At 44.9% G+C, this 15,250-nt stretch overlaps 1 protein-coding gene across 4 annotated transcripts in view; it reads right to left on the bottom strand.

Moving 5' to 3' along the window:
• The window catches only part of LOC146187684 (uncharacterized), a 97,408-nt gene that overhangs the window by 28,380 nt on the left and 53,778 nt on the right, over positions 1 to 15,250 (bottom strand). For all 4 annotated transcript variants that reach the window (XM_084603483.1, XM_084603484.1, XM_084603485.1 and 1 more), the window contains one exon: positions 13,473 to 13,664. In XM_084603483.1, coding sequence (XP_084459609.1) covers positions 13,473 to 13,664 — 192 coding nt within the window. The remainder of the gene's footprint in view (positions 1 to 13,472; positions 13,665 to 15,250) is intronic.

The raw sequence follows: 15,250 nt of genomic DNA, 5'->3' as shown, positions 1-15,250 counted from the left end.
CGCGAGGAGCCGGAGGCATTCAGAGCCAACGGAGGGGGTTTTCGGCGTGCGCTGTTCCTCGTTTTGCGTGCGTTGCGGACGTGGGCAACTCATGGTCAACTCATCAGTAGCATGCGCTAATGATTTTTGCGAATTAGCACTGCTGTGTCGAAGCTAGGTTGTGAAGACTGCGAGATCTTTTCCAGCACGGCACGTGACTGATATCTTCGTGGAACCCTTACGGGAGCATTATTAGAAGATAAGGAGTGTACCGCTTAGGTGGATGTTGGCGCATTCATGTAAGGAGCGCAAAGAGTGAGGTTTCCTTCGGTGCATCCAAGCAATCAATCATGGAAGTTGTTCACATGCATGGCCTTGCGAATTTGCACCCGTTGCTGCCTCGTCATTTTACATAGCCCTGTCTTTTTAGGGATGCATATTAAGTTGGAAATGAAAACGACAAAGCTCTTGTCATCATCATCATCATCAGCCTGATTATACCCACTGCAGGGTGAAGGCCTCTTCCACATTTCTCCACTTAACCCGGTTCTGTGCTAGCTGCATCCACTTGACCCCTGCGAACTTCTTAATCTCATCCGCCCACCTAACTTTCTGCCGCCCCCTGCTACGCTTTCCTTCCCTTGGAATCCAGTTTGTTACCCTCAGCGACCATCGGTTATCCTCTCTTCGCACTACATGTCCTGCCCATGTCCATTTCTTCTTCTTAATTGTGTGTTTTCTTACAATTGCTTCTTAATTAAGAAGCTCTTGTAAGAAAACACATTTCGGAACACTGTTTTCTCATGAAGGTATGGGTGCGGAGGAGCTGCAGCTTGACTTTCAACATACGTCAGCCGCCAATTCACTAAACGGGTATTTTGACAGTACGATAAAAATGAAAGGCTTTCAACGTCTGGTCAATGTCGCATGACTCAAGCAGCATTCTGCGCGCATTTGACTTGGTCTCCAGCACAATGGCCCCGTTAATGCCTCGTATGCATTTCAGAGCTCCGCAACCGCGCTTCGCTTATTGTTCATTTGTCTGGTGGTAGCCGTGTACTGTTTCACCCTTTCTATAGCATTCTTCGTTTCTCCAAGGTACCACGACTGGCATTCAAAGCAGGATTTGGTACACCAAGCTTTGGGCTCAATTTTCCCGATGACCTTTCGGGCGTGGCGAGAGGCCTGAGACGGAGGTAGTCGGCTAGGGCATTGTTCACTGTCCTTCCTTCCCAAGAAAATGTGGGCCGAGGTTTCGCAGAGGGCCATGTAGTTTCTGCTAATAATGACACATACTACTTTTCAATATGCCTACCTGTAACCAAAGCTAGTTTTCATGCCAAATCTACGCTCCCCAAAACGGAAGCGCTGCATCGTTTGTGGGCGTATCTGGTACGGATACATGCGGTAAAAACCCCTATGCTCATTAGTGTTGAAATGGCATACTATAATGACGTTCACAAAGCCGCAGAGAGCTGCTATCAACTCAGCGCAGCGAAGGAGCCGCATCGGCAGCTTCCCCGGTCCTCAGAATGTCGTCACGCTACGTCTTGGCCAATCACGGGCTTCGGCGCGCCCCGCGGTGCGCCCCGTCGCCCGGGCTGCGTATTTCTGCCGAAAAAAAAGTTATTTCTGCTTTCTTCTGCCTAATTTTATTCTGATATTCGGGTTCGCAGCATGACAAAAAATTGCTTTCTACTGAAAGCCCAATTTTTGCAAAAAGTGCTGCAGTGTCCCTTTAAGGAGAAATGCCCTCCATGTGACTTCGCTCTAGTTAGTGAAGTGGGCATGTATGTGACCAGTTGAAACTGAACTACAGGCAATAAAGTACGCCGCAGGTTAATTGACCAAATTTAATTTTCTGCATTGTCATTGTAGCATGCATTTAAAAAACAACAGTAACTTAATTTCCTCCCTGCTTCCCGGATTCTGGTTTCTGTTTGTTTTTCTCCCCGCGCCGAAAATGTTCCACCAAGTGAGCAATCTGTGCGACAAATTAAACCTGCATGAGTGATTTGAAAGTTTGCAGCTGGCATAGCCGCAGTGCAGGTGATTTGCGAGGAGAAAATTTTCTGCGACGTCAAGAACATTACCCGTGCATTATATTGCCCGCTCCCCACGTGAATAACATTTTTCGAGGCTTGTTTTAAGTCGCTATAAGCATTTCTTGAACAGAATAGTAATTTGTAGTCACAATACAATCTTTCAACGCTCATGTTTTCGTTTGTTCAATAATACCCGCGACGTCCGCGCTGCGTCCACAGGAACATAGTCAGTGCCCATAAGCAAAGCATTGGTTTCACTTCGCTGCTTTTCCATTGTTAAATAATTCAACTTGGTATTTTTGATCCATAGTTCCTCGTGCAGGAGGTATCACTGACAAGAAATGAAAATAAAAACACGAGTGGCCCTTTCAGCGCTGTTCTTCGCGGTTGCATATCCCTATTTTGAAAAAAGAAAAACAAAAAAAGAAACAAATGAAACTAAAGAAGCATACGCAACTTAGACCCCGACAATAAACCAACGAATTGCGCACATGTAGTTGTAAAAGATGACTACATAAATCAGTGACAAAATTTCATTCTATCTAACTCTGTTTGAATTTCCTCGAGGAAATGAGTGCGCGTCAGTAGATTGGTCTGCAACTTTTCAGGCGAAAATGTTCAGTTTCTGCATTCAGAGTTAAAGTAACAAATAACACAAACAGAAATATCCCTAACCCCATTCTGATGACTGCTAAGCAGGGTGTAACGCGTTTAATTAATTGATTACTTCCTATGCTTTAAGTTTTAGTAATTTGATAATTATTTTATTACTTTTTCAACGATGACGTTCCTGAAAATTCAGTTGTTCTCACTTTAATCGATTAAAGGTAACAAGCTACTCTTTTTTTTTTATTCAAAAAGAAGCTGTGGTCAATAGTAGCTAGAGCTTTGAGAACCTTGACTTGGCTGCAAACACTGGTGCTTTCCCTCGTGAAACAATGAGACGGTGGCGTTAATGTTTTTGCCGCGACCGGGGCACCGCCGTCGCTTAGGCAGCTCTCGACCCCCTCCTGCCAGCTTAGTGTTCACTAAATTCAGCTCTGCAGCCTCAACACACAGCACAAAAGAGAGGATATAGCTCGAGAGGCTGTGCTAAGCAAGCAAACAGCTGAAATAATTCCTGCTGCTATAGTGTTTTTTAGTATCTGAAGGGAAAATGTGTAGACCATGCGGCCTTATAAAGGGGCAAAAAAACATGCAAACAAACAAGCAAAAACAGAGCATTCAAAGCGAGGATGAAAAAAAAAAGCATTAACACAGACCAAAGAGGTTATAATAAAGTAACTTCCTGGAGTGGAAGTCGCCTATACGGTCAATGGGCTCGGGTGAAGCCCGCGGAAGCCATCTTAAGGAAAAGTGAAGGGGGGGGGGGGGGGGGGAGGGGGGCAAGCAACGCCCTGCCAAGTGTTGGGAGCGCAGTTCACTGGTGTTGCCAGTGCATTTGAACTGTTCAAAAGATTTAAGATCTGATGCAATGCTGTGGGTTGTCTGGGGAGCCAAACCGAACGTCTCGGAATTGATTTGAACTATTTAGATTTTTCTCTCTCAGTGCAAAAGTCCCTAATCAACATCAATATAAAACCTTTCATTCAAGCCGTAGCAACGAAAGTGCTGCATGATCGTGTGGCTTATCTTGGGGATAATAGCACTGAAATTATCGTAGGTCTTAATTCATCAACATCATCAGCCTGATTTTACCAACTGCAGGGCGAATGCCTCTCCCATATTTCTCTAATTAACCCGGTTCTGTGCTATCTGCATCGACTTGACCCCTGCAAACCTCTTAACCTTATCCGCCCACCTAACTTTCTGCCGCCCCCTGCTACACTTTCCTTCTCTTGGAATCCGGTTTGTTACCCTAAGCGACCATCGGTTATCCTCTCTTCGCATTACATGTCCTGCCCATGTCCATTTCTTCTTCTTAATTTCCACTAGAATGTCGGTAACTTGAGTTATTTCTCTGACCCGATCTGCACGCTTTCTATCTCTTAATGTTGCCCCTACCATTTTTCGTTCCATAGCCCTCTGGGTTGTCCTCAACTTAAGTAGAACTCTCTTGGTTAGCTTCCACGTTTCAGCCCCATAGGTGAGTACAGGCAAGATGCAACTGTTGTATACTTTCCTCTTGAGCGATACCAGTAAGCTGCTAGTCATAATCTGCTAGTGCTCGCCAAATTCGCCCCATTCCAATCTTATTCTTCTTGTTATTACCTTTTCACTGTCCTGATCTGCGGTTACTACCTGTCCTAAGTAGACATATTCGCCTACTACTTCAAGTACGCAGCTAACTAATGTAAACTGCTGTTCCTTCATGAGGCTGTTGAACATTACCGTAGTCTTCTGCATATTGATTTTAAGCCTACTTTTCTACTTTTCCTGTCTAGGTCATCAATCATTATTTGCAGTTCATCTGCCGAGTTACTTAGCAAGGCAATGCCATCAGCAAATCGTAGATTACTGAGGTATTCTACATCTACCCTTATCCCTAAATGTTGCCATTCCAAGTCTGAATACTTCCTCTAAGCAACCTGGGAATAGTACAGGGAATATCGTGTCTCCTTGCCTAACACCTTTCTTTATGATAATTTTATTACTTTCTTTATGCAGAACTATGTTTGCTGTGCAGCCACTTCCAGCACTTTCACGTACAGCTCGTCTACCCCCTGATATCGCAATGCCTGCATCATCGCCGAAGTTTCAACTGAGGCAAATGCTTTTTCGCAGTCTATGAATGCTATATATAAGGGCTGGTTATATTCCGAGCATTCTTCTATCACCTGATTGATGGTATGGATATGATCGAGAGTAGAGTACCGTTTCCGAAAACCCGCTTGATTTTTTGCTCGATTGCAGTCTAAGGTTGCCCTTTTTCTATTAGCGATTACCTTATTATATACCTTATACGTAACAGACAGTAGGCTGATTGGTCTGTAATTTTTAAGGTCCTTAGAATCCCCCTTCTTATGAATGAGGATGTTTGCATTTTTCCATGATTCCGGTACTGTTGATGACACCAGGCACTGCGTATACAGGGTGGCCAGTTTTTCTAGCACGATATCCCCCCCCCCCCCCCCCGTACTTTAACAAATCTGTAGTTATCTGATCCTCTCCAGCTGATCTCCCCCTTTTCATAGTTCCTAATGCTTTTTGACCTCGTCCTACGTCACTGGTAAAACGTCTCACTGTTTTTCCCTACCGCCAATCGCATTACGGTCTTGACTATTTTTACTGCTGTAGAGATCTGTATAGAGCTCCTGGGCTACTTTGACTATCTTGTCCATATTCGCGAGGACATTGCCCGCCTTGTCCCTTATCGCATACATCTGGTTTTTGCCTATGCCCAATTTCTTCTTTACCGCTTTAAGGCTTCCCCCGTTCTTTACAGCATGCTCAATTTTCTCCATGTTATACTTCCTTATATCGGCCACATTGCGCTTATTGATTAGCTTTGATATCTCGGCCAATCTGGTCTGTTGGACTCGAAGTTTTCATACTCTGGCGTTTCTTAATCAAATCTTTCGTCTCCTTAGACCGCTTACCGGTATCCTCTCTAACTACCCTACCGTCTACTTCTACAACGCACTTAGTAATGATATCTTTGAAATTACTGTTAATTGCTTCTAGGGTAATGTCGCGATCAGTTATAGCCGAGTCATTTAATCCCCGCAAATCAGGAAGCAACACAAGATAGAAGAATACAAAGCAGCTTAGAACTGACCATTCTAAAATGGAAAAAGGCAGAAAACATATTCCTCAAAACACATCTACAGGAATAGATGAAATTCTGATCAAGCTGATCAATGAACTGATTAATGAACTTTGTCCACAAAGTAAGGAAACGTTGTTAAAAGTTTTGGAATATGCAAATTCCGGACAGCTGGCGGCAGAGTAAAATGAATTTGATTTATAACGGGAAACGAGAAAGGATGCACATAAAATCCTACGGGCCGATTACCATAATATCTGTTATGTACGTTGGTCATGCAGGCGATGAAATTAAAGGTTACTTGGAGAATTGCGGAAGGGCTTTAGAAATGGTAGGCTCTTAGATAATAGCCTGTTCGTGCTTACCCAATGCATCAAAATATCTTGAGTGGAAAATAGACCTTTGTATTTGGCCTTCCTGGACATAAACGGAGCGTACGACAACGTATACAGGGAACGCCTGTGGAACATATTAAAAGAAGAAGGTATCGTTTATGAGATAATAGAGTTTCTACAGGCAATATACCGGGATAACAAAGTAGAAATTACATAGGAAGGGATAAGAAGTACGGAAGCTGTCAAGGTATGCAAAGGATTAAGACAAGGTTGTCATCTATCACCGCTGTTGTTCATGCTTTATATGATAAACCTGGAACGGAGGATACAAGAAAGTAACCTAGGTTTTAACCTGTCAATAGATTAGGTGGAAAGGCAGTAGAGCAGCGCCTCCCCTTTTTGATGCATGCAGACGATATTGTGCTGCCAACTGAGAGTCTGGAAGAATTGCAAACTCTAGTTAAGTATTGCGGCGCTCTAGGCTTCAGCTAGCGCAGTTAAGTCGGGTCTCATGATTTTCAACGGCTCACCTGATCAGGGTCGTAAAATACAAGGCCATGAAATACACGGAATAGCAGAATATAAATATTTGGGGGTATGGGTAAACGAAGGATTGGCATACATTGAAAAGCATGAGAAATCACTAAAGGCCAAAGGGCGAATAAATGCCGGGGTAATGAAGCATAGGGCATTGTGGGGATACAACAGGTATGAGGTTTTTAGGGGTATTTGAAAGGGAATTATGGTGCCCGGGCTTACTTTCGGTGGTGCGGTTTTATGCCTAAAATCACAGGTACAGTCGACATTAGAAATAAATCAGAAAGACGTCGGTTGATTAGCACTAGGTGCCCACGGCAACCTCTTCATGGATCACTGCCTTGTCGTGGCGGAGGGGCTTGCGAATCTCGATGAAGTCGTGAGCTCTGCTGTGTAGGGCCACCGAAGATAGACAGGTCACGGCAGAGAGTTCTGACAAAATGTGATTCACTGGAGAAGGTAATGGCAACCCACTCCAGTATTTCCTGCCAAGAAAACCCTATGGCCAGTCACAATACCATTAAACATATGGCGCCGGAAGATGAGCCCCCCAGGTTGGAAGGCGTCCCACATGTTACTGGGGATGAACAAAGGGCGATTCCTAGTAGCTCCAGGACGAATGAAGCGGCTGGGCTAAAGCAAAAAGGACGCTCAGTTGTGGATGTGTCGGGAAGCGACCGGAAAATCCGATGTTGCAAGGAGATATATCAAATAGCAACATGGAATGTAAGATCATGACACAAGGTAAACTGGATGTCGTCAAGCGAGAAATGGACAGATTGAACATTGATATCTTGGGTATCAGCGAGCTCAAGTGGACCGGAATGGGAGAATTTAACTCCGGCGACCATTATGTCTTTTATTGTGGGCACGAATTCAAGAGAAGGAATGGGGTCGCTCTCATAGTAAACAGAAGAATGGGCAAAGCAGTGCTAGGGTACAACCCCAAAAACGACCGAATGATTTCACTTCGGATCCAAGGTCACCCTTTCAACATAACAGTTATCCAAGTCTATGCACCGACCACTACTGCTGAAGAAGCTGACGTTGAAAGATTTTATGCGGACCTACAATGTCTTTTAGACCGCACCCCATCATCAGACGTCGTTTTTCTCATAGGAGACTGGAATGCTAAGGTCGGGAGTGAAGAAATATCCGGAATTATAGGCAAGCTCGGTCTTGGCGAGCCAAATGAAGCTGGGCAGAGGCTAGTAGTTTTGTCAAGAAAACAACCTGACTATAGCGAATACTCATTTTCAACAGCACAAGAGGCGCCTGTACACATGGACTTCACCGGATGGTCTGTACAGGAATCAGATTGATTATATTCTTTGCCGGCAGACATGGCGAAGCGCTATACAAGCAGTAAAAACAAGGCCTGGGGCCGATTGTGGCACCGATCATCAGCTTCTTGTTGCCAAAATTAAGCTTCGATTGAGGAAAACGCAGAAAACTAGAAGGCCTTTCAGGTATGATCTGGATCAAATTCCATTAGAATATGCTGTGGAAGTGAGGAATCGATTTCAAGAATTAGATCTAGAAGACAGAGAGCCCGAAGAGATGTGGACCGATGTTCGTGATATAATACAAGAAGTTGCTACTAACTTAGTTCCAAAGCAAAAGAAATGCAAGAAAGCAAACTGGTTATCTGAAGAGGCTTTGCAAATAGCTGAGGAAAGGAGGATGGCAAAAGTTATGGGGGAAAGAGAAAGATACAAGGTTCTCAATGCGGATTTTCAGAAAATAGCAAGGAGAGATAAGAATGCCTTCCTGAACATACAGTGCCAAGCAGTTGAGGACAACAGCCAATTAAGGAACACAAGAGCTCTGTATAAGACAATCAAAGATATCAAAGGAAGCTTCTGTGCTAAGCTGGGCGTGATAAAGGACAAACGAAGCAAGGACCTCACTGAAGTCTCAGAGATAAAGAAGAGGTGGCAGGAATACACAGAAGAACTGTACAAGAAGGACCCGAATGTGCAAACCCAACATAAGACAGTTGTGATTACTGATCTCGAGCCGGGCATACTGAAGAGTGAAGTTGAATGGGCCTTAGCCAGCCTTGCTAAGAATAAAGCTAGCGGAATTGATGGCATTCCAGCTGAGTTGCTTCAAAACCTCAACCATGACGCTGTTAACATACTGCATACATTATGTCAGAAGATTTGGGCAACCCTGCAGTGGCCACAGGATTGGAGGAGGTCAGTTTACATCCCCATCCCAAAGAAAGGCAGTGCCAAAGATTGTTCCAACTACCGCACGATCGCGCTTATTTCGCATGCTAGCAAGGTGATGTTGAAAATCCTCCAAGGTAGGCTGCAGCAGTATGTCGATCGGGAGCTTTCGGACGTGCAAGCTGGGTTTCGCAAGGGCAGAGGAACTAGAGACCAAATTGCCAACCTTTGCTGGATCATGGAAAAAGCAAGAGAGTTCCAGAAACCCATCTACTTCTGCTTTATTGATTATGCAAAAGCGTTTGACTGCGTAGATCACAGCAGATTGTGGCAAGCTCTCCAAGAGATGGGAGTTCCAATTCACCTCATCTATCTTAGCAGGAACCTGTATGAAGGGCAAGAGGCCACAGTCAGAACTGGGCATGGTCTTACTGATTGGTTTCCGATCGAGAAAGGAGTGAGGCAAGGCTACATACTGTCGCCCTGCCAATTTAACCTATATGCAGAGTGCATCATGAGGAAGGCCGGTCTGGACGAGTCTTCAGTTGGAGTGAAGATTGCTGGAAAACGTATCAACAACCTTAGATATGCGGATGATACCACTTTAATGGCAGAAAGTGAAGTGGAACTCAAGAGACTTCTGATGCGCGTACAAGAAGAGAGTGAGAAGTTTGGGCTTAAACTGAACATTAAAAGACAAAGATCATAGCGTCTTGCCCTATCAAGTCCTGGAGCATCAATGGACAAGAAGTGGAAGCTGTGACAGATTTTCTGTTCTTTTTCTCCAAGATTACCTCGGAAGGAGACTGCAGCCATGAAATTAGGAGACGCCTGCTTCTGGGAAAGAGAGCAATGGTTAGCCTTGACCGCCTAGTAAAGGGCAGAGACATTAGTCTGCCAACCAAGATCCGTATAACTCGTGCTATGGTCTTTCCAGTTGTGATGTATGGATGCGAGAGTTGGACTGTGAAAAAGGCTGACCGCCGAAGAATTGACGCATTTGAATTGTGGTGCTGGCGAAGACTCTTGACTGTTCCTTGGACTGCCAGAAGATCAAATCAGTCGATATTGTCGACCATAAACCCTGACTGCTCATTGGAGGGTCAAATTCTAAAGTTAATTCTCAGCTACTTTGGTCATCTGATGAGAAGAGAGGAGTCGCTGGAGAAAGATTTCATGTTGGGAAAGGTTGAGGGTCGCCGGAGAAGGGGTAGGCAGCGAACGCGATGGTTAGATGGCATCCTCGAGGCACTGCAAGTTATGTGATGTTAGGAAGATGGTGAAAGACCGGAAAGCGTGGCGTGACATGGTCCATAGGGTCACGAAGAGTCGGACACGACTGAACTGAACTGAACTGCCCACGGCAAAACCACAAATGAGGCGGTACAGGGAGATATGGGCTGGGAATCTTCAAAAGTAGGGGAAGCTGAGGGTAAAATATGTGAGGAACGCCTTAGGAAATCGGACAGTAACAGATGGCCAGCTAAAGTATTTAAATACCTATACCTAAAAAGCGTTGACTTACAATGGAGGAAAAGAACTAGGAAACTAATCAGTATGTATGGTGTTCACAAGGACGAAAAAATAAAGAGCGTTAAGCAACAGGTGAAAAACACAGAAGGTAAAAATTGGATAAATTCGATGGAAAAGAAACAGAGTGTGGAATACCAAAAGTGGAAAAGGCAGATCAGGGAGGAAGCTTTCTTTGATAACTCAAGAGGCAGTGCCCTACTTTTTGAAGCTAGATCAGGGTGCCTTAGAACAGCTACAAAAAGAAATTTAACAATGAAGATGACGCACGTGCTTTATGTGGTAACTCCAGTGAAACAATTTACCATATTATACTAGAATATAATGATATCCATCCGGAAGTCGATGCAGGCGCAGTCACTCTTCCTGAAGCTCTGGGGTTTAGAGATACCAGTGGCCGGGTGAATAAATCGGCGGTGGCATCTAGCAAAATACGACTGGAAGATTGGCGGCTTAAAAGGAGAAATGTGACATGTTGTTAGTAATGTAGAGACAAACATTCAATAAATAGTATTATATAGTTAAACAATCTAGAACAATACTTAAGATATTGGGGTATTGTTAATACGGACACTTTGGTTTCCGACCAAAACTGTCCATAAAGCGAGTCATGCATAATAACGAGTCATGAATAAAAGCGAAAAGGATTGTATTGAGAAAAAGGTTTATAATCAATGACTGCTTTTGTACATAACGGTGCGCACTGGACTCGAAATTTGACGGAACTTCGGATTTGGAGTGCATTATCCTTGTCATCGTTGTCCTCTAAACATTGTGCAGTCTGTAGCAACTCGCGCACCACGACTCGCGTGATGGTGGGCTTTGGGTTGGTCGAACTTTCGAGCACGAACTTTTCCCTCGGCCGAATAATCTGCGTCCCATTCTCTACTCACCGACACTTCCAAAATTGTCTCGTCACTGAACTAACCAGCCGCTAAGTAGCCGCTAAGTAGTTGCTTGAGATTCTCCTGAGACGAGAAAACAGCCGAGCTGTCGATACTACCCCCTTCTCTACGAATCCGTCGACTCGAGATGCCATGTATGTTCTTAAAGTTTGTCAGCCAGCCTCTTGAGTATTCACGCCTAGACAGAGCGTAGAATAATTTTGCTCACTAAATATCACCCTGTTTTACTGAACAAAACATTACGCAAGTCATCACAATTAAAACCTATCAAGACGGATGAGAAGGAACGAACGGTACGTACCCATAATGTTACCGAGGCAGCGAGCGTTCTCTTGAAGTATTTCGTCGCTCTCAACAGCACCATTCGCGCGCAATTTCCCAAACCGCATAACAAGGCTGGCTCCATTTCTTCGAACTGTGCTGGGCGCTGTTGGTCTGTGGCTGACTCTGCGATGGCGGCCTTGAGCCATTTATTGCAGCCCTGTAGTATCGATGCTACCATCAACCTGGAGAAGCTGAGGCCTACCTTAATTTGGGCCAAGTCCCTCAGGGTTTGGATTGACTGAGATGGCTTTTTCCGCTTGTATTCACAGATTTCTTGCTTCGCGCCTACGTTCAGCTCCGTCTTTTTGCGTTTAACTACCGCCATGCCAAAAGCCAGACTCAAGTTGAGGGTTACAGGCTCCTGATGCTTTAAACTTTTTTGCTTATAGTTAACCTTTCTGCCTTTCCGTTCTTCTGATTCTCTCTTTTTTTTTTGCCGTGTACTGTTTCCGTAAGGGAGCGAGGGAGTCAAGTTGGCAAGCTGCTATGTGGAGGGCTATCGAACATCCCATCTTCCAGGCGGCGTTTGTATGCGTTCTTATGAAACAAACGCTGCAAGCTAAAGCACGTTTCGAACGACGGCTAGCCGACTACGAAGAGCTCAGATGTTGTCAAGGCCGCATCGAAGACTCAAAGCGAAGCCGACATGCGGACCGCCTGGGGTGCAAAATGTGGCAGTTCGACAGCGCAGCAGGGACGAAAACCAGGAGCATGAGGGAAGCGCGTCCAGGTCGGGACGCACGGTCCCGGTTGCGTGCTCGTCGCCTTTCTTTTGTCGCTCTACTTTGTGAGTGTGTTAACTCTAACCAAAAAGCTTTAACGGCTCCGTGGAACACACATTGTGCTTTAGGAAGGAAAAACTTCAGTTCCCGCCGCCACTTTAGGCACTTGTCTTTCTTCCTGTCATGCCTTCCTTACATTTTTACCAGCCTCTCTGTTCACGTTGAGCAGAATTATTGCAACCACATGCTGCTATTTTCCCGACTGCGGCCTCTCGTTGCGGCGCTTCCGCTGCACCCAGAAATCTCCCGGTTCCCACATTTCCAGGCCTTTCTTACTTAGCTGACCCTCGGTTTGTTGTGTACGTTCCTCTCCGCTCTTGTGCTTCAACCCCCCCCCCCCCCCCCCCCCTCCTCCGCAAAACGGCAGCAAGCTCGCTTTGGTTCTTTCCACCCCCACAGGACTCGTTCAGGCATCCGGCCGTATCGGCTGTCACGTAGGTTTGCGGGCGACGTGCCCTTCTTTAACTTACGTTTGGACTCCTCTGCTTTTTTGAAGCACTATCCATATTAACGAGACAAAAATACACGGGCCCAAGTGGACCGTGTGCACTCTTCCCCTGTCCATTGTCCAGACAGCGAGTTTTCATATTAACGAGGCATAAATACATTGAAAATATTTCTTCCGCAGAAAAACTATCCATAATTCGGGTCTTCCGTATTAACGGGGCACGACTGTACCTGCAAGCGGCCGTTTTCGCCAGACTAGAATGACCGCACTGTTTGTACCGTTTCTGCAGGTACCAGGGACTAAGACTCATTGGCCTTCACTGCCATGGTGTGATCACTGAGTCATCGGTAATACTGACATCAGGAGTTCCATAGAGTGACAGGAAGACAAAGTGCCATTTTGAAAACAAACTTTCCCGACAATAAATGCTTTTTTTTTTGCGTCGGCCTAACGCCGGCATGACGAGAAAGACCCGAACAGTCGAGTCTTCATAAGAACAAAAATAAAGTAGTTATTCGTAGAGCTTCTTTAGCCTTTGAAAGCAGTAAATAAAAAAGTGTGCAACATATCATTTCATTTTCTTCCGATTACTCTGAGATTAGTGCTGCTTGGGTCTAGATGGCAAAATTTTTACTTACAATCTTTTGCAGCTCAGTGCGTGTTGTGACACAGGCATGTAGTTTCACATATACAGACTCCAAGCCTACCTCTAGAAGATTGGCAAGTGGTTTGTTCTGCAGAACTTGTCCCGCCCAAGGCACTGGCAAGAAGAAGCGTCCTCCCACCAGACCGCGCAGCTTGGCTTCGTACGTGGACCAATGCGACGCGTTCGCCACGCCCACCGGGAAGCCGTCGCGCGCCAGACGCACTGCCGGTGTCAGCACCTCTGTCATCGTGACCTGCGTGCACAGTCCTCAGCTTACAAAGAGACATTACCACACAAGTGCGAAATTGTCGTTAGGCATGAAATGATCGCATTGAAATAGAATTCCGAACACCTCGTTCCTCGCAGTGTGTTGGTAGTTGCCGCTGATGTGAATCGCTCAGATTCGCTTAGGCAAAGCGGCTATGCGCGCTCAAAAGTGTAAATGTAAACGACCCGATTCGTGTTCCCTGAGACTTCACGCGGTGAAGGGTAGAGGGGGGGGGGGGGGGCGGAAGAATTGAGTGTTCACAATCACAATACAGGGCTTTTTTAATGTGGCTTTGGAAAAATGATTCGAAATCTAACACATTCTATTCTTTCTCAATTGGCTTATGACACTTAGCACTTAATTTTAGCGACTCATGAAGAACGAAACGCAATAACTTTCCTATCTTGGTGACCTTCCGAGAGCTGTGTTAGTTCGGTTGTAATTCCAGAGAAGTTTGCCATAAAAATTTCAAGCCCTTGAATGGCGGTATGTGGAACACCTAGCCTGCTTCTCTCGCAGCGCTGCACAAGCCTGAATGAGGGCAAAGGAAAACATTAATCAATAAGTAGTTGACCAGGGCGCACCATCCTCAAGTCAGCAATAAGAACCAAATTTAGGTAAGGGTTATTTCGTAATCTGTATCATTCATACTGCTAAACATGGTATCTTGAGTTGCTTTCGAGGACTGTGTATGATTCAAAAAGTATTAGTACTTTTCATTAATGAACACAAACTCGGCTTCCTCCATTGCTTGAACTGAAAAATTATTTCTTCTACGGTAAGACTGTACACCCATATGTTAAGCACGCGGAGAAAGTAATGACATTATAACGCTAATAACATTAGCACAATAGTATATATACTAAAGATCTCGTCAATTCAATTTCTTCCCACGGATGTGCCAGATCGGTACTTGGCTGGGACGACAAAATTTGTTTGGAAGACGGGAGTGAATGCTCACTGGCGTCCACCCAAGCGTAGCCATAAGGTTAAAAAGGAAAGCTAGCTATACAGATTTCTCCTTAACAAGATAACTAGTTTGAGAAAGCTGTATAGTTTTCCTTTGTATCCCTATATGGGTGCGCTTGGGTGGATGTCAACGCGAGGATAGATGAAGGCGCGTACAGGTTAGGAAGTGACCATAAACGTATTAGCCTGCAGATGGTAAAATTGGTCAAAAGGAAAAATCAGCGAGCACAAAGAACGAGATTTTATCCGACTAACAACTAGAGCTAATATAGCATCGGACATTGAGCAAACGATAAAGAAACACCTCATGGACGAGTGGGATCATACGTTAGCACAAATCATCCGTACAAAATTCGAGGAGTTAATCAAATTGGTGGAAAGGTAAGAGGACGCTATAGTAACGGATGGAATAGTGAAATTAAACAAGCAATCGAAAGAAGACGGATGCCTTCTAGAGAACACAGAGAAGGTAAGAAAGCGCAGCTATCTCAAGAGAACATACATAAGATGGGAATCCTATCGGCAAAAGAAACTGGAAGTGTAGATACTCGTGCAGGATAAAATAAAGCAGCACGCCTATCGTTGGATGACTGAAATGAGCG

The sequence above is a fragment of the Amblyomma maculatum genome, chromosome 5 (genome assembly GCF_055883805.1).
Source record: "Amblyomma maculatum isolate TAMU_Amacu chromosome 5, ASM5588380v1, whole genome shotgun sequence".
NCBI lineage: Eukaryota > Metazoa > Arthropoda > Arachnida > Ixodida > Ixodidae > Amblyomma > Amblyomma maculatum.
This window is presented reverse-complemented; position numbering and strand designations above follow the sequence as displayed.